At 40.5% G+C, this 21,516-nt stretch overlaps 1 protein-coding gene across 4 annotated transcripts in view; it reads right to left on the bottom strand.

Moving 5' to 3' along the window:
* The window catches only part of PTPN12 (protein tyrosine phosphatase, non-receptor type 12), a 160,340-nt gene that overhangs the window by 66,471 nt on the left and 72,353 nt on the right, over positions 1-21,516 (bottom strand). For all 4 annotated transcript variants that reach the window (XM_019509471.1, XM_019509469.1, XM_019509468.1 and 1 more), the window contains exons 2-6: positions 13,727-13,835; positions 10,563-10,639; positions 8,419-8,514; positions 6,393-6,431; positions 5,387-5,458 (exon numbers count right to left, since the gene is read on the bottom strand). In XM_019509471.1, coding sequence (XP_019365016.1) covers positions 5,387-5,458; positions 6,393-6,431; positions 8,419-8,514; positions 10,563-10,639; positions 13,727-13,835 — 393 coding nt within the window. The remainder of the gene's footprint in view (positions 1-5,386; positions 5,459-6,392; positions 6,432-8,418; positions 8,515-10,562; positions 10,640-13,726; positions 13,836-21,516) is intronic.

Here is a 21,516-nt window from a genome sequence, read left to right as displayed (position 1 = left end):
GCCCCACAGAGACAGGTGGGCAGGCTGACTCAAAATGCAGCCCTGGGCATGCCCCCTGTCACAGATTTATTTAGTTTAGAGAAGAAACAGAGGGGATTTAATAACAGCCTTGAAATACCTGAAGGGGGGGGTTCCAAAGAGGATGGAGCTGGACTGTTTTCTCAGTGGTGGCAGATGACAGAACAAGGAGCAATGGTGTCAAGCTGCAGCAAGGAAAGTTTAGGTTAGATATTAGGAAGAATGTTCTCACTAGGCAGATGGGAAAACACTGGAAAAGGTTACCCAGAGAGGTGGTAGAATCTCCATCCTTGGAGGTTTTTAAGCCCCAGCTCAACAAAGCTTGGGCTGGGATGATCTTGTTGGGGATGCTCCTTCTTTGAGCAGGGGGTTGGACTACATGACCTCCGGAGGTCCCTTCCAACTCTAATTTTCTGTGATTCTATGATGACTGCTGAACTGATTACCAACTTATCCGCTTGGTTTTCTCACTCAAAACTGGATCTCAAATGACAGCTACAACAGAAGCAACCCCGACGGAAGATAAACACTAAAGGACTCAAGAATCCAATCAAGCGAGCCCTCTTCCACCAGTGCCACTACAAAAACTGGTGAATTCCCATCAACAATAGGAAAATGTCAATAGTGCTTGGGGTACCTTCAAATCCACCAATCTCAGCACTTATGAAAAGACACTTGATATTTCTTTACTAGAAAACATCAAAAATGGTTTGATGAGAATGTCCAGGAGATCCAGGAGTTGAATGGCCTCAAATTCAAGGCCCTGTGTGCTTGGCAGAATACCACCAAGCAAAAGAAATTGAATATCAACAAGCCAAGCCAGAGGTCCAAAGGAGGACACACATTAAAAGAACAGATGGTGAGAAGGTGAAAGAGATTCAACATCTCACTAACATCCACAATGTGTGGGGTTTTTTCAGTGCCACCAAATCCATCTATGATCCAAGTACTCTTGGACCAGCCCCCTTGAAACCCAAGGACAGAGGAGACCTGATCAAGTAAAGTGGAGCCATCAATGCCCATCAGCAGGAGCATCTTGAAGATTTTCTCAATCAAGACTGTTGTTGACAAGAGCGTTCTCAACTCCATCCCGCAACATCAAGTGAGAGATGATCTCGGAATCCCTCCAGCCTTTTATAAAGTGAGGAGAGCCATCAAGCAGATGAAAAATGACAAGGCATTTGGAACTGATAAAATCCCCACCAAAATCTTCAAGTTGGGAGGTGAGGGGCATGGAGGGGAAGGGAGAAGCTCAGTGCAGCTCCATCCCCTCATCTTAAGGATTCAAGATGATGAGGAAATCCCAGATGGCCTCAGGGACACCATGACTGTAACAATCTTCAAGAAAGGAGATAAGTCCGACTGTGGAAACTATAGAGGGATCACTTTGCTGTCTACCACAGGAAAGCATTATGGGAACCCTCCTGGACCATCTCCTTCCACTTGCTGAAGAACCCCTCCTGGAGTCTCAGTGTGGTTTTAGGGCAACAAAAGGCAAGACTGATGTGATCTTCACAACTTGCCAGCTGCAGGAAAAATGCCAGGAACAACATAACTCTCTACCCTGATTTCTCTGACCTCACAAAAGCCTTCAACTCTGTCAACCAAGAAGCATTGTAGAAGATCCTTCTGAAGTCCAGATGCCCACTGAAAATCACCACCATTCTTTGCCTGCTCCATGACAGTATGCAAGTGGTAGTTCTCAATAATGAATCTATCTCAGATCCCTTCGAGGTTAAGACAGGAGTTAAGCAAAGCTGCATCATCCCTCCAACTCTCTTTTCGATATTCTTTACCACAATGCTACACTTGACCAACAAGCTTCCAGCTGGAGTAGAGCTAAACTACCAACTGGATAGTAAGCTGTTTAATCTCAGCTGACTCCAAGCCAAAACTAAGACCACCCCACCTCAATCACTGAGCTCCAGTATACCAATGATGCTGTAGTCTGTGATCACTTGGAAGCAGACCTTCAGGGAATTATCAATGTCCTTACCAAGGCATACAAGAAAAAGGGACTGATGCATAACATTGAGAAGACTAAGGTCTTCCAACAAGCAGCTCTTAATGAACAGTCCCCAGCTCCAGTAGTTCAGATTCAAAGCAAGACTCTATACAATAACGATTGTTTCATTCACCTCAGATACCATCTCTTGCAGATGGTTGACATCTATAAAGAAACCCAACACTGCCTCAAATTGCAAGTGCAGTCTTCAGACACCTGAGGAAATGGGTGTTCAAAGATCCCAAAATCAAACCAAGCTCATGGTTTAATCAAGCAGTTGTGATCCCCATCTTACTGTACAAAACTGAGACATAGGCAACATACAGGAGACACAAGTCATCGTAGACATACCATCAATGATGCCTACAGAAGATCCTTTGAATCAAGTGGAAAGACAGACAGACTCACCAACATTAGTGTCCTTTAGCAAGCAAATACCACAAGCATCAAGGCAATGATCATCTGACATCAATTTTGCTGAGCTAGCCATGTCATCCAGAAGTCCAACTCCAGATTCCCAAAGCAAGTTTTATTCTCACGGTTCAGTCAAGGTATATGCTCAAAAGGAGGATAGAGAAAGTGCTTCAAGGATGTCCTGAAGGCCAACTTGAAGAAATGCAACACCAGCATCAACTCATGGGAGACTATCATTCAGGAGCATCCCAAAAATGGAGGAAGAGTCTGCTGCAAGGATCTCGGTACTCTGAAACCTTACGATGATAGCATGAGACGGAAAAGTAGGAGCAACAGAAACAGCGCATCATGGACCTAATCAAGAATCCAGAGCCACCCACCCTGCATGGAAACGCATGCCCGAGTTGCAACAGAGCCTGTCAATCCTGTCCTGGCCTCACCAACCATCTTTGAACCCAGAAATAAGACAATCCTGAACGCAAGGGACTGCTGAAAGTAATTGGAAAAATGCTTTGCCCACATTGCAGCCAGGGAGTGGGGAGGAATGGTGGTGGTAGCAACTAGGTTAGAAATACCAGCTCACCTCAGAACCAAGCTGGGCTGCCTTGGCCCATTACCTGTAAAGTATTGTTGACTGTTGCTTTAAAAAGAAACACAAACTAAGTCATTTAAGAACTCAAGGCTGTGGAAGCAGAGGGTAGCTACCAAAGCAGAATATACCTACTTGGCCTGCACTTACAGGGAAGTGATTAGAAAGGCCAAAGCAGAAATGGAATTTAGGCTGGCAACAAAAAATAAAGACAACAAAAAGTCCAACTTCAGGTATATTGGGAGTAAAAAGAAGGTGCAGGGTAGCATAGGACCCCTACAGGACAAACTAGGGCAATTAGTGACAGATAGGGAGGAAAAGGCTGAGCTCTTATCAATGGGTTTTTTGCTTTTGTATTCCTGAACATGGATCAAGACAAATCTCCCAATTGGATCATAGACACGCACAAAAGAGACACCAGCCCACCAACTTGGTGAAGGAATTGGCCACTTGGAAGGATCTTCATCCAAAGGTACTGAAGGAACTGGCCAGTGTCATAGCAGAACCACTGGCATGGCTGTTTGAGTACTCATGGTGCTCAGGTCAGGTCCCAGAGGACTGGAAAAGGGCCAAGGTGGTCCCTATTTTCAAGAAGGGGAGGAAGGAGGATCCGGGTAACTATGTGCCAGTTAGTCTCACATCTATCCTTGGGAAAACCGTTGAAAAAATTATAAGGATCACATTTGTGGGACTCCAGTGGGAAAATTATACTGAAGAGCAAGCAGCATGTATTCATAGCAGGTAGATCTGCCCAACTAACCTTGTTTCTTTTTATGACCAGGTCACAAAACGCTTAGACACAGAAATTGAGGTAGATGTCATTTACTTGGATCTTAAGAAGGCCTTCAATACAGTATCTCATCTTATTCACATAAGTAAACCAAGTGGCTGTGATGTAGATGATTACACAGTCAGGTGAATGGCAAACTGGCTTAAGGGTCACACCCAGACTGGTGGTAGACTGGTCGATATCAACCTGGAAAGATGTGGCCAGTGGAGTCCCAGAAGGCTTGATCCTTGGACCTGTACTGTTCAATGTCTTCATCAGTGACTCAGATGAGGGCGTGGAGAGCACTCTGTCCAAATTCGCAGATGTTACCAAATTATGGGGTAAAGGTTAACACACTAGAGGGTAGGGAACGAATCCAGGCAGATCTGGACAGGTTGGAAAAATGGAAGGAACAGAATAGGATGCAGTTCAACAAAGACAAGTGCAAAGTGCTGCACCTAGGGAGAAGGAATCACGAACACACTTACAGGCTGGGGGAGGCCCTTCTCAGCAGCACAGCAGCAGAAAGACATCACAGAGTCATTGATGAAACCAAAATTAATATGAGTCGTCAATGTGATGAAGCGATCAGTAAAGCTAACTACACTTTATCATGTATTAGCAGGTGCATGACGAACACATAGCATTGGTCGGGCTACTGCATCCAGTTTTGGGCGCTGTACTTCAAGAGGGATGTGGACAATCTTGAGAGGATTCAGAGGAGAGCCACTCATATGATTAGGGGCCTGCAGGCAAAGCCCTACAAGGAGAGACTGAGGGACCTGGATCTCTTCAGCCTCTGCAAGAGAAGGCTAAGGGGTGATCTTGTGGCTGCCTACAAATTCAGTGGGGGTGGGGCAGCAAGGAATAGGAGATATTCTGTTTACCAGGGCACCTGCTGGAGTAACTAGAGACACCAGCCACAAGCTGATAGAGAGCAGATTTAGGCTGGACATCAGGAAGAACTTCTTTACAGTCAGGGTTGCCAGAATCTGGAATGGGCTTCCAAGGGAGATGGTGCTCTCCTCTACCTTGGGGGTCTTTAAGAGGAGTCGAGACATGCACCTGGCTGGGGTCATCTAACCCCAGCACTCTTTCCTGCTCCTGGCAGGGGGTTGGACTCTGTGATCTACTGAGGTCCCTTTTGACCCAAACATCTATGAATCTTTCATATTTCTGTTAAAGTCAGATTCTAATATTATTGCAGCTTAAGTGCAGTTTTTTACCATTAATTCCTCTTACTTCCTTTCTATTCTAGTTCTACTCTTACTCTCATGCACTTCTGAAATGCCTTAGTTCAACTGTACAAGAGCCCTAATACATGAAAAATGTTTTAATACTTTAAATTATTTGCAATTTTTCTGTAAAGTATGAAAAGGTACTGAAGACTAATATAGTTTGTCTTCAATTTTATAGGACTGCCTAAGAGCTTTTACTAAAAACTAATTTGAGAAAATAGGTTTAGATCTTAATATCAACCTACTGCTTTCCAAATATACAAATTAAATTAAAAAGTCAAGTAATACAAGGAGAGAGTCCAAGCTGCATTGCATAAAGCCCATTCAACTAATTTACAAAACTTTAAACTTACACACGATACACGAAATGGTCCAAAAGTTACAGCTTCCTCTCCATGTGAAGGCCAGTAACGCTCACATTTTTTCTGTTAAAACACAAAACACAATTCTAATTTAATCCAGGATCCATATTTTAAGAAAACCACAGATAGCAGAAGTATATTAAAAATGTTGTCAATCCTTGCTATTTATACCCAAGCTTCATCCCATTTGGTGTTTTTTCTTATAGCTACTGTTCCTGTGAAAGAATCTCAGCTTTCATTTAAAAATAAAAAATATATAGTCTTTGTGACCAAGAGAAGTTACAGGAGACAAATGGCAAAAGCCAAAAACTCAGAAGACCAAAAACATAACCAAAAGATTTGCAAAAGTAAGACTTAAGACTCATGATTCTGGGGGGCCCGTTTCAAAGTAGTATGTGGGCATGTGTGTGCGCATGATGCATCTCCAGTAGTGAAGGTAACCTTTCCCTGATGAAAATGTATATAAAAATTGAGTAAATATACATGGATTTAAATATAGGCAGTAGGCCTTTCCATTCCCCCTCAATTGATAAGAGGTCCTAATACACTCAACAGTCAAGATTTCTTTACCTGTAATGAACTGTAAATGAACTTATGCCCAATAGGACCATAAAAATCTCCATGATAAAATCAGAGGTAGAACTAAGATTAGATCATTTTAAATTTTTTATGAACATTTGCCCAACTGAATATGAAAATTAGTTCATTTTCTATTCAGGTTCCTATAGTACTCCCCGTTTGCAAAGTACACCCACTTTATGGAATGAAAAAGCAGTTCCCACTCACTGAGTTCTGCTGTATATTGATGCAATTTTGCTCCTGAATATAAATTTAGGAACTCCTATCATTCATTCCGAATGACAAAACTAAATGTTTTCATTGAATGCGGTTTACCTGCATTTATAATGAATGACTGATTTTTCATATGAAGCCTCGTTGTTATTTACACACTATCCTAAGTGAGATTTTAGTATCCATCTAGTTATAGTATACATACCCTTCCCATTTCAAACTCTCGACAAGCCATTACAATTATCTGAAAAGGGAAAATTAAATATAAATTATAAAATATTCAACACCATTTAAGAAAGTATGCTATGAAACTTTTCCACTCAAATGAGTGCTGAGAATCCATAATGGCCATTTGCATTAAAGCACAAGATACACATAGGAAAAATTGCAAACTTAGATGCAGCATGTACCTTTATACTTTTTAAACAGTTTGAATTACATCCTGCACAGTGCCACTCCCTGAGCTTGGCTCCCGGTGCCTAGGAGCTAAGCAGAGAGCAGCAGGGCAAATCCTCTGCCTCCTTCTCACGCTGGGAACTCCAGCATGAGCAGCAGGCTGTGCTGCTCCCTGCGTTCAGTTCGGGACAATGAGTTAGACTTCTGTGTTAACCAATTGAAGGAAACAGATTAAAAATTTGTAAATAGAAAGTGACTGCTATTTTTCATAAAGCTACATATGCATTAATATTAAATACAAAAATACCTGCAACTGCCCCCTCTGACCTGCTCCTTGTGCTTTCCAAAGCCAGGGTGATCCCACAGTCTGAAAAAAGCGTTGGCTTCTCCATTCCACCTGTTTCCAGGAACACTGGACAGTGGGGCAAAGCCCCATGCCTGCTTCTCACACCAGGGCCTCCAATGTGAATGGAGGGAAGGGGCTTTGCCCTGCTACTCCAGGGAGACCCTCCCTGAGCCTGTTCGCCTGCTGGCTAGCTTCTGGCTGCACAGCAAGGAGAGTAAAGAGGAGGCCAGTCAGGCTGGGCACCAAGCTGCAGAAAGCCTCTCCAAGCCCAGGCTCCTAGCCACACCAGCTTTTAATTCACCACTTTCACTACTCAAAAAGGAGGGGGCCAAAGGGAAGCAGCCAGGGGACAGTGCCACTCCCTGAGCTTGGCTCCCAGTGCCCAGGAGCTAAGAAGAGAGACCAGCAGGGTCCTTCTCTGCCTCCTTCTCACACTGGGAACTCCAGTGTGAGCAGCTGCTGCTCCCCGTGTTCAGCTCTCCATGCCCAGCAGTTTAGTGGAGAAAGTGGCACAGTAAAGCCCTTGCCTGCTTCTCACACCAGGAACTCTGGAGTGAGAAGTAGGCAGGGAGCAGCTGGCAGCTGCTCCTTCCTCCCCTTCCAGTCTACAGAACAGGTGGGAGCAGGTCTCTCTCAATTCTTCTCCTGACTAGTGACCCTGGGCTCAGGAAGGCTATCCCCAGAAAGAGTTAAGCCAAGGGCAAGTGTGCAGAAGTTCAGTCTCCTGGGAGAAACTCTCCCAATGATTTAACCCTGGTTGGTCCTGGGTCATTTTTCTCGGAGCAGCCATTTTTACTTAAGGGGGGAAAAGTTTGAACATCTGCACACTTGTGGTTTCTGCCAGGAGAACAGTAATTCTCCTGGTAGAAACTGATCATTTGTACATATCCTTAAACAGATGTGTATTGAAACAGAGTGATCTGGTTTTTTTTTCAAATATTAAAACTGTATTATTAAAACTGAAGGGGTACATTTTTGAATGTTCATGAATCAGTTGAAAATGTACAAATTTCACAGAACTTGTATATTAACTCAGGTGAACAAGTTACAAACATCATAGGCATATATGCTAGATTCATGAGTAAGCGCATACTTAAGAAAATCCTACGTTTTGGAGTCTGAACTTTATTACAACCAATTTTGCCTGAATATAATGGACCACAGGGGTAGCACGAAGGTGATTAATGAAGTGTTGAGCTATTTGTAAAATGCACATATTTCTAAACATACAAAATGAAATGGTTTTATAGGCAGTACATAAATTGAATATTTAAAAAGTTATTCATAATAGAAGAAGCTCTAGTTAAACATTACTGGTCTGTCATATTTCTGAGTCTCTGGAATGACTGGCAGAAGTCCAAATTGCTCAATTTCTGTAAACATTCCTTACCCCAGAATTTTCAGTAAAATGAACATGCATTCTTAACTGCTCAACGTTCTTCACCATAACAAGGGATAAGGTAACAAGTTAAGAAAAAGGGTTACTTACTGCAACATTGTACTCCCATATCATCCTCCAGAAATCTACTACTGTATTTGCTAATGGTCCCTGGGTAGCAACATATGCTTTTGGCCCATATACTCCCTAAAATTGCACAAAGAAACAGCTAATGTTCACAAAGAAAATCTGGTTTAAAAGGTTCCCAATTTCATAAATTAAACGCAACTGTAGAATCTCTTTGCAATGTATTTCTCTTCTCTGAGCTACTCTTTTTTTTCTACTTACAAAAGATAAGGACTAGCTACTACCACACTCCAAATACAGTGGAAAAGTATTAAATCCTGGCTCCATTGGAATTAATTTCAAATATGGCTCCAAATGAAGTCAAGATTTCATCTGTTCGTAATTTTTTTCTTACTACTGTATTTATTCACAAGCCACATGTACCCTTTTCTCAAATATTAGCTTTCCATAATTGTCTTAAGCAGGGAAGCAAAAAATAAGTGTGGAGATGCTGTAAGATGGCTGTTGCTCATTTTCCCAGGTCTTTCCTCCAGCAGCTGCATGGATGGAGGGGCAGAGTCCAGCAGGGGTAGATCTCGCAAGTACAGTGGTATGGTCACAGCCACTTTGATTCCTGATCTACCCAAAGTTTGAAGCCAGCTGCCATCAGTGGCATTTCTATTTAGGCAGCTGAGAGAATTACCTTAAAGGCTCATTATCACCCACCTGATTCCCAGTAATGGCTCTCCACTTCACAACCCCCTCTCTCTTTTAAATAGTCTTGATGTTCCATTAATAGAGCTATCCTTTCTTGACAATTTTGCTGTTTGTTAGTTACTCCTGCTCTCTCCCCAATTATTTCACAGTCCTACAGACACTTTTCAGCTCTTTTCAAAATCCTAGATCCACTCATGGATCCATTTCAGTAGCAACTAGTTTCAGCTTTTGGTTAAGCAGGAAAGGGAGAGTGAGAGTGAGCTAAAGATTAGGTTCTTTCCCTAATCTATTCCACCATAACTTTGGGGGAAAAAAATAAAAACTTTCTTCGTTCTTCCACACCCAAAACAAGGTGCATCATGTCCTATCTGGGGACATGTGGTAAGTGAGAACATTTTGGGGCCATTTTTTAAAACTGAGCAGTTTGTAAATTAAGTGGACATTTTATAAAGAATCTTTAATTCTGTCAATTCCCCTGACTTATAAAAGTTTTCTCCTCCATTGTTAAATGATTTAAGATAAAATTGGAAAACATGCATCCTATCAAATCTGCCCATTATGGAAAGTCTCAAGGAAAATGGTCAATGTTTCTTTTTTAAGTCAGACAAGAAATGCAACTCCTTTTCAATAACGTTACATTTCATTGTTCATTTTTTCAAGGTTAAAATAGGCTTGTAAAATTTGTGCAATCAGAAAAATTTACTATAAATCAAATACAAGCATTCAATCTCCACTGGTTCTACACATTGGTTCATGTCTTTTAATCAAATTTATATAAAAATAACATTTATTTAAAAGAAAAACGCCTCTTTTTTAGCAAAAGGTTGTGATTAAAAGCATCACCTGACAGAAACCTAAAGGAAAATGCAAGGAAAGCTTAATAATTGTCCCTTAAGGATGTACAGCCAAAGGGCAAACTATAACAATATTCTATCAAATCTGTAACTAGATTTTTTTTCTAAATGGTTAATATATTTATTGTATTAGCCTGCAAATTATAAATTTGATGTCCTACACAAACACTGCATCTGTAATACCTCAATGCAGTAAGTGATTTTGTATTCAGCTGCACATGACTGCACATGTATCCATAGATTGTATATACCCACCCTATTAATCATCTCTAAAAACAGCCTATGATTCCCTTTTAAATCTGTTATTTGGAACAGCACATTTCAACATAATTACAAATACAAACTTTTAATGAGGTAAGCTTGCATCTTCTTTTGCTTAATTGGAATATGTCTTAATAAACAGTGTATGTACCTTGTAGTATAAATAATATTAAATCTTAAAACTTAAATCTGAGGCAGTATGCTTGCAAATGAAGTAAAATTGTGCCAACGGAAAACCTTCTCTAAAAGATTATTTTATTTAATATAGTACATAGAATATTAAAGAGATTAAAAAGGCACTATTATAAAAACCAAAGCTCAGAAAGTATTTTAATGTAGTCAGATATTAATACATACCTTAATAAAATTTGCATTGATGTAGTCTGAATCTTGCGGGGGAGTTTTTAAAGTCAGTTTAACCCGGCTGTGATCAACTAAAACAAGATCGTTTTTAGTGAAGAATTACAGCATGTGTTAAGATATACCTGATGCATAAATAAAACAATGCTTGATGAGGTAAATTAGACATTAACAGAACGTTTCCCCATCATCATGAGGAATAGTAGTTGGGAGCAGAGACAAGCCAGTCAATAAAATTAGCAATTTTTGAATAAACTAATGCAAGTAGAAGGGCAGGGTAACAGCCACCACCTTGTCCTTTTCAGAGGATCTCTAGCTCAGATGGCTAATTATTGGGACTCCCAAAAAAAAAAAAGTGAGGTTCAGCACAGCAAACACAAGTTGAAGTTAAGCAAAATTTAGTTGCACAATATTAATGGCAACAATGATGGTTTGCCTAGAAATGGAAGTAACAAAAAGCTGCATTCCTTTACAGGAACAAGTAATCAAAGGAAAAAAAAACAGAAAAATTCCCAATAGAGTTTGCTGACATGAATTCAGTTGGCTGAGGAGGTAAACTTATGCATATCAGCTATAGCACAGAGGTTCTAAATATGGCCTGGGAGATATGCAACTGGAAGTAGTTGATTGAGCAGGATTTACTTAAGTCAGTTTCTTAGAAAGTTTCACCTCTACCCAAAAGAAATTATAAAGGCAGAAACTTTTTTCCAAGTAATTTTTAGGATAAAGGCTCAATTTTTCCATTTCCTTCTGCCTACCAAAACATTCAACAGAAAAGTTCCAGGAGACTAAGAACACTTTAAATTACCAATGCCACAGTTGAGTTGGGAGCTGCGATATAGTTGTGATGGTCCAGAAAATGAGTGAAAAGCAAAAGTTTTTTGGTGGGGGTTTTTTTTTTTTTTTTTGGACCAGGCATACAGCCGAAAGATGTCAGGCAAGCCCTTCTTCATATAGAAAATGCTTATACATCACGGCACCTGGCTGAAGAGCCGTTAGGTCACTAAGTCCCAACTGAAACTATCAGGGCAGTTCACCACTTTTAACTATTATTTAGGTGCAGACTCCAACTAATATAGCTACTCCACTTTATATTTAGTTTGTTTTCAAGAATCTCCGCAAGTGTAAGGGCTGTACATTTTTTAAATGAAAGTTCATTCTGCACTATAAAACTGTTCAGCAAAGCTGAATTACATTGCAAACCCTGAGATCCCAAGGACTCTGTGATATTGAACATATATACACCTTTATTGTTTAGCTTAGAGTTTAAAATTGTTCCGTTTAAATAATGAATACTCAATATTTTTAGCTAAAATAGCATTTAGGATAGTTTATTAAACACAGCATGTGCAGGTTAAGAACACATGCCAATTTAGGCTGAAACTAGGATTGTCTGAACTCATGATGGGCACCCCAATCCTACATCTTTCTCTGGCAAAAAGAAGAAATTCTCCCAAATACAAAGATAACCTAGAAATGCTTTTATTTTTCAATTTATTTATTTTTAAATTGTAAGAAAATGTACTTATAATTTTTTTAATCTGTTTGCTTTGTTATGAGATAGTCAGAAGAAAGTATTTTCCCTGGAAAAGTTTTCTGGATTTTTCTTACCAAAAAAAAAAATCATAATCACCATACCAGATCTCTTGAATACCTGAGAAAATTCATGCCTTAACCAAAGGAAATCATACATCTGAACTTCCAATTGACCTGAATAACAATGAATTCAGCCAATGTTTGCCCCATTTTTCATATTACTTTCAAACAGTTGATTTAGCTCCCAATTGCCCCACATTTAATTTTTTTCTCCTGAACTAGTTTTGTGTTTTTCAATGTTGAAAGACAAAAGAGAAAAAAAAACCCTAAGAAAAAATGTTTTTGCCAGGGTACCAAGTGCTTATTTTACTATTAAAAATACAACAGCATTTCAGCAACTTCAGACTTATGAATCACGTCAACCAGATACCTACAAAGATTTCATTTTTGCCCTTTTATTACTGCAAGAAGCATGCCTTCATCCTTCTCCAAAAGCCATGTCAGGCATATCTTTTGCAGTCTGTCTGGAAAGGCACCAAATTTGGAGCACGTTAGATCAAGGTAGAAAGCTTCAGAGTTGGAGCCCTCAGAGAGCACTCTACCTTCCAATGACAAACTGGAAAGATTAATTTGTGTCTGGGACCACGGAAGGCAGAGGTCCTTAAGTGTTTTTTGTGCCTCCTCCACAGTGGACATGATGCATCTTAACTTAGATGAAACATAATCTGGCCCTCAATTAGAGGCCTAAGTGGACTTGGGCATCTTAAGCCTTGGACGCACATTCATTTTTAGCACAAACAAACAAACAAACAAACAAACAAACAAACAAACAAACAAACAAACAAACAAACAAACAAACAAACAAAACAGGAGGCATGCACTGCCTGGGGTGCTACAAAGCTGATACAAAGGCTCACTCAATTAGTTCTTGCTATCATGGCAATCTGAACTACCAGCAGCAGCAACACCTAATTAGATTGTATCCCCTGCTCAATTAGCTGGGGCTGCCACCTGCAGCCCAAGGTGGCAACAGCTGATCCAGCAGTCCTGCCTACCCAATGAACTGTTACTGCCCTACCTGAGAGTCCTCTCTTCCCTACCCCACAACCCTGGGCAGTGACAGGTCTTCCCACCATCGATGACAGTACAGCAGTATCAGTCTTGCCGGCATTCCCACTGCAGTGGAGCAGCAGGGTGCTGGTAGGACTGACAACTCACTGTTACAAAGCTACTGCTGCCCACCTCTGCTGAACAGCTGATTATTGAAAATAAAATAAAAATCAGTGATGACAGAGAATTAAATTCTGAATTAATCTGCTGCTTATGGAAAGTGCCAGCTTGCCAGATCTGGAAACAAAAGGTCCAGGTATTCATATATTCCTTTTTAATCCAATAGCCTTATATATGAAAATAACTAAGATTGGGAGGGGCGGGGGGAAGAAGGAAGAGCCTGGGCAGCACCTCTCAACTTGGTGATAAAATTAAGATGTTGCAGTAAATCTTACAGCAGAGGATAATTTCCATATAATTTAGCTGTTCAACAGGATGTGAACAGTAAGACTCAAGGTATATTTGGAAAGGATAATTAACAGTTCTTTGATCTGTATAATAAAAGTCAAACTTACATGGCAGTATGTCCTTATATCTGTTCTTTTTAACATTTTCTTCTTTTTCACCAGTGGCCGTTGGATAGATCTTTTCCGTTCTATATTTGGTTGATAATCTTCTTAACCTCTAAAATAAAGATGTTAAATTTAAGCAATGTTTTAAGGTCTGAACATAAACATTAAGCAAATAAAGGTCATCCCTATTGTACAAGCATCATGATACACTGTGAAGACAGAACTATTTAGTAGTCACCCTTTCCCCCACCCCCCGATTTCCTATAATTAAGTGACAATTACACTTAAAGAAATAATTATATGGCTTTTTTGCATCACTCCAAAAGTAAGACTTAGCTCAACCAAAAAGTCTGTCACCAAACTGAAGTTAGGAAGGAAAGGCAATATACAACTCCTCTTAAATGTACAGTACACAAAGGAGACATACAGGTTTCCCTCGCTTTATGTGGGTTCTGTATGTGTGATGACCCTTTTTATACCAAAAATTCATTATAAGTGAGGTAAATTCACTCTTATGCGAGTGGTGTGGTAGAAGCCCACAGTCAGCTGCTTTGTACGGTGCATTATGGGAGTGACACACACCAAAAGAGTCTCTTCTGTGGATCTGTGCTCCTCACTCGTTGTCTGAGACACGTTTCTGTAGTTGCCATCCCCATATGGTAAAATTCACCACCAACCTGTGCTTGTGCATACCATCTGCTGTTGGCGAGTACCAAAACTGTCTTGTAAAAGTGGTAGAAATAGGTCTGCACGTCAGTACAGTACAGTATCCCTATTTGTTACGTTGTAAAGTGGGTTCCCTTTATGTGAATTTGAGTTATGTGCAGTTTTCCAGGAACGCATATACAGCATAAAGCAAGGGAAACCTGTACTACCTCATCTCTAAGGGAGATTGAAGTTAAAAGAAACCCCATGAAATTTTGAGTGAAAAATGGTAAAGCCAAACAAGTTAGTTAAGAGTTCTGTTATAAGCTAATGAAAACTGGGCAGGGAGAAGGGAGGGGGAGATATTTTTGGTTTGTTTTTTTTTTTAATTCAAGTATTTTTGTCTACTAGCTTCATCTATAACAACATCATAAGTAGAATTTTCCCATACAAGAAGTAATTTTTATTCACATTTTAAAATAATATTTTGAACACCTGATAAAGCAGCTGCCGAGAAATACTGAGCATCAACACTACCAGTGATGAAACTGTGAAAAAAGTGTGCACAGGCCGAGATGCATCCAAAGGCATCTATCCAATAAAGGCAAGCATTAGTACAATACTAGGCATACCTACATGCTAAATTTACCATTCTACCCAGCACAGCACTCAGACATGCCACGCTTGTGCAAACTAGGCCTCTGAAAGACATCCAGTTTAAGGTCCCATGGGGTCTAAGCTCACATGTATAGCAGGATGTGTGATTTTGAGATCAGAGATTAGATCCTCTTCATACAGTCCAGGATCATGATCCCTGGGCTCCCTCTGGACCAGCAAATTTAAACCCAGCTGCCAACAATTGTCAGTTGCAGCAGGGTACCAAACTTAGATCTGAAATCCAGTCAGGTCCCTCTACCGCAGCTGACAATCATCAGAGGTTTCAACTCTGCCCTGAGCACAGAGACCAGGTACACTGCCCTGCTGACCACTACACAGGGTTTTAAAGGTCCCAGGGCACAGAGATCTGGGATCAGGCTATAGCAGCCCAATCTCAGTCCCCAAGGCCAGAATCGAGTTAAACCCCATATGCTGCTCAGCCTGGTGGTACACAGGGTTTTAAAGGTCCTAGCGCACAAGAACCCAGCATTGGGCTATGGCAGCCCAATCCCAGGGTCCCCACGAGCTGGGGCTGAGTTAAACCCCCATGTACCACTCAGCTGGGCAGCATGCCGAGTTTTCAACTTGCCAGTGCATGAAGACCCCAGGATCAGGCTGCTAGGACAGCTGTATGCCAGGCCCTAGGGCTGTCCCACACTAGATCCTGACACTCAGCTGAGTGTTGGGATCTGTCATGGGCCAGCCCCAAATTGGCCACACATGCAATTTAAGGCATTATACAAATGAACCACAAAGTATTATCCACCGTATTATCACACCTTAAATCTACTTAAACATATGGCCAGGTTACTATTTAAGATGTTAATCACGTTTTAAAATGTAACATGTCAGGAGCCCTAGTGTGTCAACCACCAGCATTGCAGCCATGTTCTCACAGGACTGCAGGAAGGCTAACTGGCACTGCTAAGAGTCGGTGTTAATTAGACCTACACCAGTGTCATGCAGATAAAAAGAAGCATGCTACTTTCTGACAGGGAAGCCATGTGGAACAAAGTATATCTGAGGACACTGCTATCTGGCATGGTAAGTTTGCATGGAGATCTGCCCACTGCACATAGTTTTGGTCACCAGAAAATAGGTGCATAGAGCCACTGAAGGCAATCGAGGGAATGGATAGCCTACTTTATGAGGAGGCAAAGTGTTGGGCTTATTTAACTTAGTAAAAACAAGGTTATATGATTTCTGCCTATAAACAGACCAGGAAAATAAGGAAGAAAGAAAAGCTATAACCTAAAAAGGCAATGGTGATATAAGAATAAATGGGTATAAACTGACCACAAATGAAATTTGGCCTGGAAATTATAAAGGTTCCTATCCATTAAAGCAGAGACATCAAACTTCCAGGGCTCGGCACAGACTAACCCCAGGGCAAATGGCAGCAAACTTAAGCTCCACTGGTTTCTTAGCCATGGGGATTATCAGCTGCCAATGGAATTTGGGAACAGGCCTTTCCCCTGCTCACCCCACACCAAATCCCCAGCTCCTCCAGGAGGTCTCGGGTCCATATCTGACCTGTGCATCTTTGACACACCTAAAGTAAAGCAATCACATTCTGGAACAGCCTTGCAATGGAATAAGTGGGGGCAAAAAGAAAAAAAAAAAAAGTCTAGTTGCTATTAAGATGGAACTTAATTTATGAAAGGGATTCCATGAAGTGGTACCTGCAATCCAGGAAATCTCTTCTAGTTGTCTGTCCCATTCAAAAGTAAGAAAAATGTGGTTTATAATCTGAAACCTCCAAGCCTGCCAGCAAGAGGCAGGAAAAAAAACCCATACTTGACATTCCTGCTACTTAAAACAAATACAAAAAGTAGGAAGTGTGTTGATAAAACTTGTCTTTTTACCAAAAAATTTGCCCTTTTTTTGCTTCCTGATAACTATATGACCATACAGTTAAGTGCTTAATATACAATTCCTTACTACAAAAATACAGAAGCTCCCTGTAAAAATTGCACAATTGTGAAGGAGTAAAATAATCTATTAGTTCCTTGCTCTGCATTCTTCCATGCATTCATTGCCCCAAAAGGAGGAAAATTTGTAAAATGTTACAGTTAATCCCCTATGCCAAAAAACCTGAGGAGTATCCACTGCTTTACAAACCTCATCTGGCTTGACAGGTGCTGTAGAAGACATTGTTCAGTACCTTTCAGGCCCATTATCACTGTGCAGGTACATTTGCAAATGACTAACTACATTTTAACAGACAACAAATGCTAATTTGTACACAAAGTATACACATTCAATAAGACCAGCAGTGAATCAAGTAACAAGGCCACTGTGACAAATTACTATTATAATTAGCCAGATTTCTCTGCATTTACAACAACAATTGGTTAAAAAACACAGATAGGATGATCTAGTTAACATAGCTGCATCATCTAGGAACTGATATATTAGACAAAAAAAATCTCATAATATAATTTTTGCACAATCAACAGGAAAGTTGGAAGGGCACGGGGAGAACAAGGAGGAGTAAGGTTTCCTTAGGATCAGAAGAAAAGCCAGAAGCAAAAACGAAAATGAATGAACCACTGAAATTCCAACATCATAGCTCTATCCTGAACAAACTACATTCCTTAATAATTTTTCAGCTGCTATCTTTTGGTGATGGTACAATTCAAATGTGCTGAAACATTTGTCCTTAAATACAAGATACAGAAAATATGTTTGGGTAATTAGCCTAAAGGTTTAGGATTGCACAGTAGTTAAGTGTATTCCCTTCTGAAGGGCTTGAATTCACTGATAAGATTTAACTGACACAAACTGGAATTAGCTTTCCTATTAATGTCAACAGTATGTGAACTACTATCCATGTCTGGAAACTGTCCCTGATGCAAAGAACTCAATCTCACACATGAGGGGTAGGGGAAGTTCAAGGATTCTTATTTGTTATATTTTACCTAGTCTCACCTAGTTTCAATCTCTCCATCGTTAGCTAACTTAATCATTGCAGAATGGGGTCTGAGAAGATATTTGATGATATTGTATGGAGTAGCATGGAAGAGGACAAAGGACAGGAAATAAATGAACTAAGGAACGTTCCCAGGTGGACTTGTATAATCCTCCATTTGAGAGAAGAGCCAACAGCTGATAAATAAAAAGGGGCGGATTTCCGAAGGGCCTTGGAGCAAGGTGAAGTAACTTGCATTATATGCTTGGTGAAGGGATTAAAAAAAAGAAAGAAAAAGAAAAAAGCCCATAATTAGAACAGTCAAAAAAGCAAGGGAAAAGGGACAGTCATAACAGCTTAGTTTTAGATGGGACAGAGGGGAGGATGACTCCACTGGACCAGAGGGAATTAGAGCACACTTGATAAAAGACAAAGATCTATGCAACCTTAGAAATGCTACAGAGGAAGCTGCATCAAAATTTAGATGCAACCTGAAGGCATAGATAATTATGCAGACCTGGAAGGATTTCTATGTACAGACCAGAGGGTCAGGGAGAACAGTCAGTAACAGAATGAGGGTAGTGAGAGGATTTAAGAAGAAAGAATTCAGTTTCAACTATGCAGATGGAAAGAGATCCAGGAAGAGCTGTCAGAGGGACCAGCTTTATATTGCTCCATAATAAACAACTGTCCACAATACAAAGCAGCACTCATTTGGAACAAAATCAGCAAGACTGCCAAATTGCTTCCCAGAAGAATTTCAGATGAACAGCAGGGATGTTAAAGATCAAAAGCCTGGTGCCTTCATAGACAGCATGGAAGGTTGCACAGCACTTACATGCACTCTAATAGCTGTTCTAGTGTTTAGAGAGCCTTCATTTACATGCACATTTATAACTAGCAGTTGGAAGTTTGTATGTAGCTCTTCAAATTATGTTGAACCATTCAGAAGTTTCTAAAAAACTAAGTTCCATTCTAGTTAGAAGTACTGCACAGTCTAATTCTGCTTATTCACTGTATTACAGAAGTGGTTTGTGGGATAGTGACAAACCCTTACCACATATGGCAGTAGGGGTTGATCTTTTGACTGGAACAATTTGAGTGTCAGAAACACATTTCCGGCTTTCATAGTGGTTGAAAGACAGTATTGTGAATTGTTTAAAATTCTCTGCAACGGCATGCTTCAAGGTTGCTTCAAAAAAGCCTAATTTTTTTTTAGTCTTAAACCACTACTACAAAGAATTCCGCAATGAATAAAAACAGCTCATTACAATCTGTTTGAGAGACTGTGTAACCCTTTTGCAGTCAGCCTATTTTGCTAGTTATTAATTTATACTTTGGCAAGACCTGTAGTAGAGGCACACTGCTCAATACCACACACACAACTACTGTATATCAGAAATTGTCTACATATATTAGAAGCTATCCAACTTTTTCCATAGACTACACACACACGAGTTTAAAGATATTTAAAAGCACCAAGCATTTGTCTGAAACAAAAATCTTTTGAGTCTTTTCCCCCTATTTTGCCTCCTTCCTGATTCTCACAGCTATACAAATATTTAACATTTCTTTACACACCTAATATGTCACTAGGGCCTGCCTACTTTAACTTCTCAATTAGTTTTGCCCTATGGCTTACCAGCCATTTCTAGAGGCAGACTGGATTCAAGCTGTTCTGCTTAGAGCAGGAGTGTCAAACATATAGCCCATGGAGACGTCTTGCAGTTCATGATGACCCATGTTCAGATCCAGCCTGCACTCAGAGGATAACAACGCTGTTACTCATCCTACCACACAAATCCTGGCTTGGGAACCATACTGAGAATGCAGTTCTGCAACAGTAGGCCAAGTGGCAGTAGTGTTATGAACCCCCTGGGTTCTGGCCCAGACAACACAGCCGTGGGGTCATCAGGGGTTAACACCACTGTCACCTACCCTGTTGCCAAATACCTGAGTTGAGATCCCCACTGGGGATGAAATTCTGTGGCAGTGGACTGCTAACCCCCATGACTACCAGAGCTGCTGCATTACTAGAACCAGCATAAAAGTGTTCATCCAGCCCATGAAAAGCTCCACGGTTGAGATCCAGCCCATAAGGCTAAGTGAGTCTGATACCCCTGGCCTGGAATAACAAGAGATGACATGGCGATTATTATTATCCACTAGTCTACAGTAGGGCTTCCACCATTCTGTAGTACTTCACTCCACTCTGACCGTACTGTGATAGTACAAGATTTTAAAGTTTGTGATGCCAGAGAAGAGTCTTGTATGCCAATATAATTCTCCCTATATTTTCCAAAGGAACAAAAATTATGTAATCAAACACTGCTTCTACCTGTAATGTCATTCACTAAGAATCCCATGCTAAGCTAAGTGCCCTACTTTTTCCAAGACACTTCTTTCTTTACAAGTTATCCAAAAATACAAGTGCACACATTGAAAAACTAGGACAATCAGTCCCCTCCCCCCCCATCATAATTTTCCCTATGGACAAATTTCTGCCAAATTTCACCCTACACTGGTATTTCAAGTAGGCCAAGAGAGAGATTTAGTCACAGCTCTTGTCAGCGTTTAGGAACGAAGTCTTAGTCTAACCTTACGCAACACGCTTATTACTTCTATGCAGTAAGAGGAAACACTTAACAAAAATGTCCAGCAAAAAAACTAGTTAATTAAAACAAAATTCAAAGTAGTTTCAAATTAGCATGCTTGCACCTGAATCTTCTTCCTATTTTTACGGTATTACCATCCTTTTCTGAAACTACTTAATTATTGCAACGGATAAAATCCACATGGTGAAAAAATAAAAAAACCCCCATTCAGAAAGTTGTCCAAAGAAAACTTAAACAGATGCCAGTTTAATTCTAATGCACACAGTAGTACTTTGGACACAGGTAAAGAGCTTTTGGACAGAACTCGAATTTTAAGTGGGAAACGCCCCTATAAACACTAGTCCTCAGTTGTGCTTAATAGTCCACACCTTCCTAGCGCAAACAGCTAATACCATCAACTTCCACCTAAGCTTTCCTTTAAAACAGCCTCTTGCCCTCACTAGTACAGGAAAAAGCCACCTGAAAACAAAACAAGCATAACCAATGAAGTATTGTCTGGGCAGTCAGGGATGGTTTTGGTATCAGGAGGAAATTGTTCAGGATTGTCAACTACCATTGCTGTGCTAAAATAAAGAACACACTGAGGGATTCTACACATACCCTGAAGACTTAACACACGTTGAAGCCCTACCCAGAAAAGTATCAGGAGGGATGGGGGCTGCAGCTGCTGTGGATTCAGCTGGAAAGAGGACTTTATCAACATACAAGAGTTCTCTGCTGAAGTGATCTTCATGTGGCCCAGCCGTCACGTTTCTTAGCTCTCAGGTTCTTTGTAAGCAGGCTAGAATCCGATCCCAGAGACATGAAATTGTAGTCCCCACTACTACTCCCAGTGCATCACACTACAGATGAGCATGAACAGATTTTGAAAAGTGCTTGTCAATATATTAGAAGCAACACTGTTTCACTGAGAGGTCAGTGGCAGTCAATTCTGAGTGCACTACGGACATTAACTTGGGTTGATA

The sequence above is a fragment of the Gavialis gangeticus genome, unplaced genomic scaffold (genome assembly GCF_001723915.1).
Source record: "Gavialis gangeticus isolate Ggan-Ray unplaced genomic scaffold, GavGan_comp1, whole genome shotgun sequence".
Classification (NCBI taxonomy): domain Eukaryota; kingdom Metazoa; phylum Chordata; order Crocodylia; family Gavialidae; genus Gavialis; species Gavialis gangeticus.
Note: the sequence above shows the minus strand (reverse complement) of the source record. Positions and strands in the feature narration are given on the sequence as shown.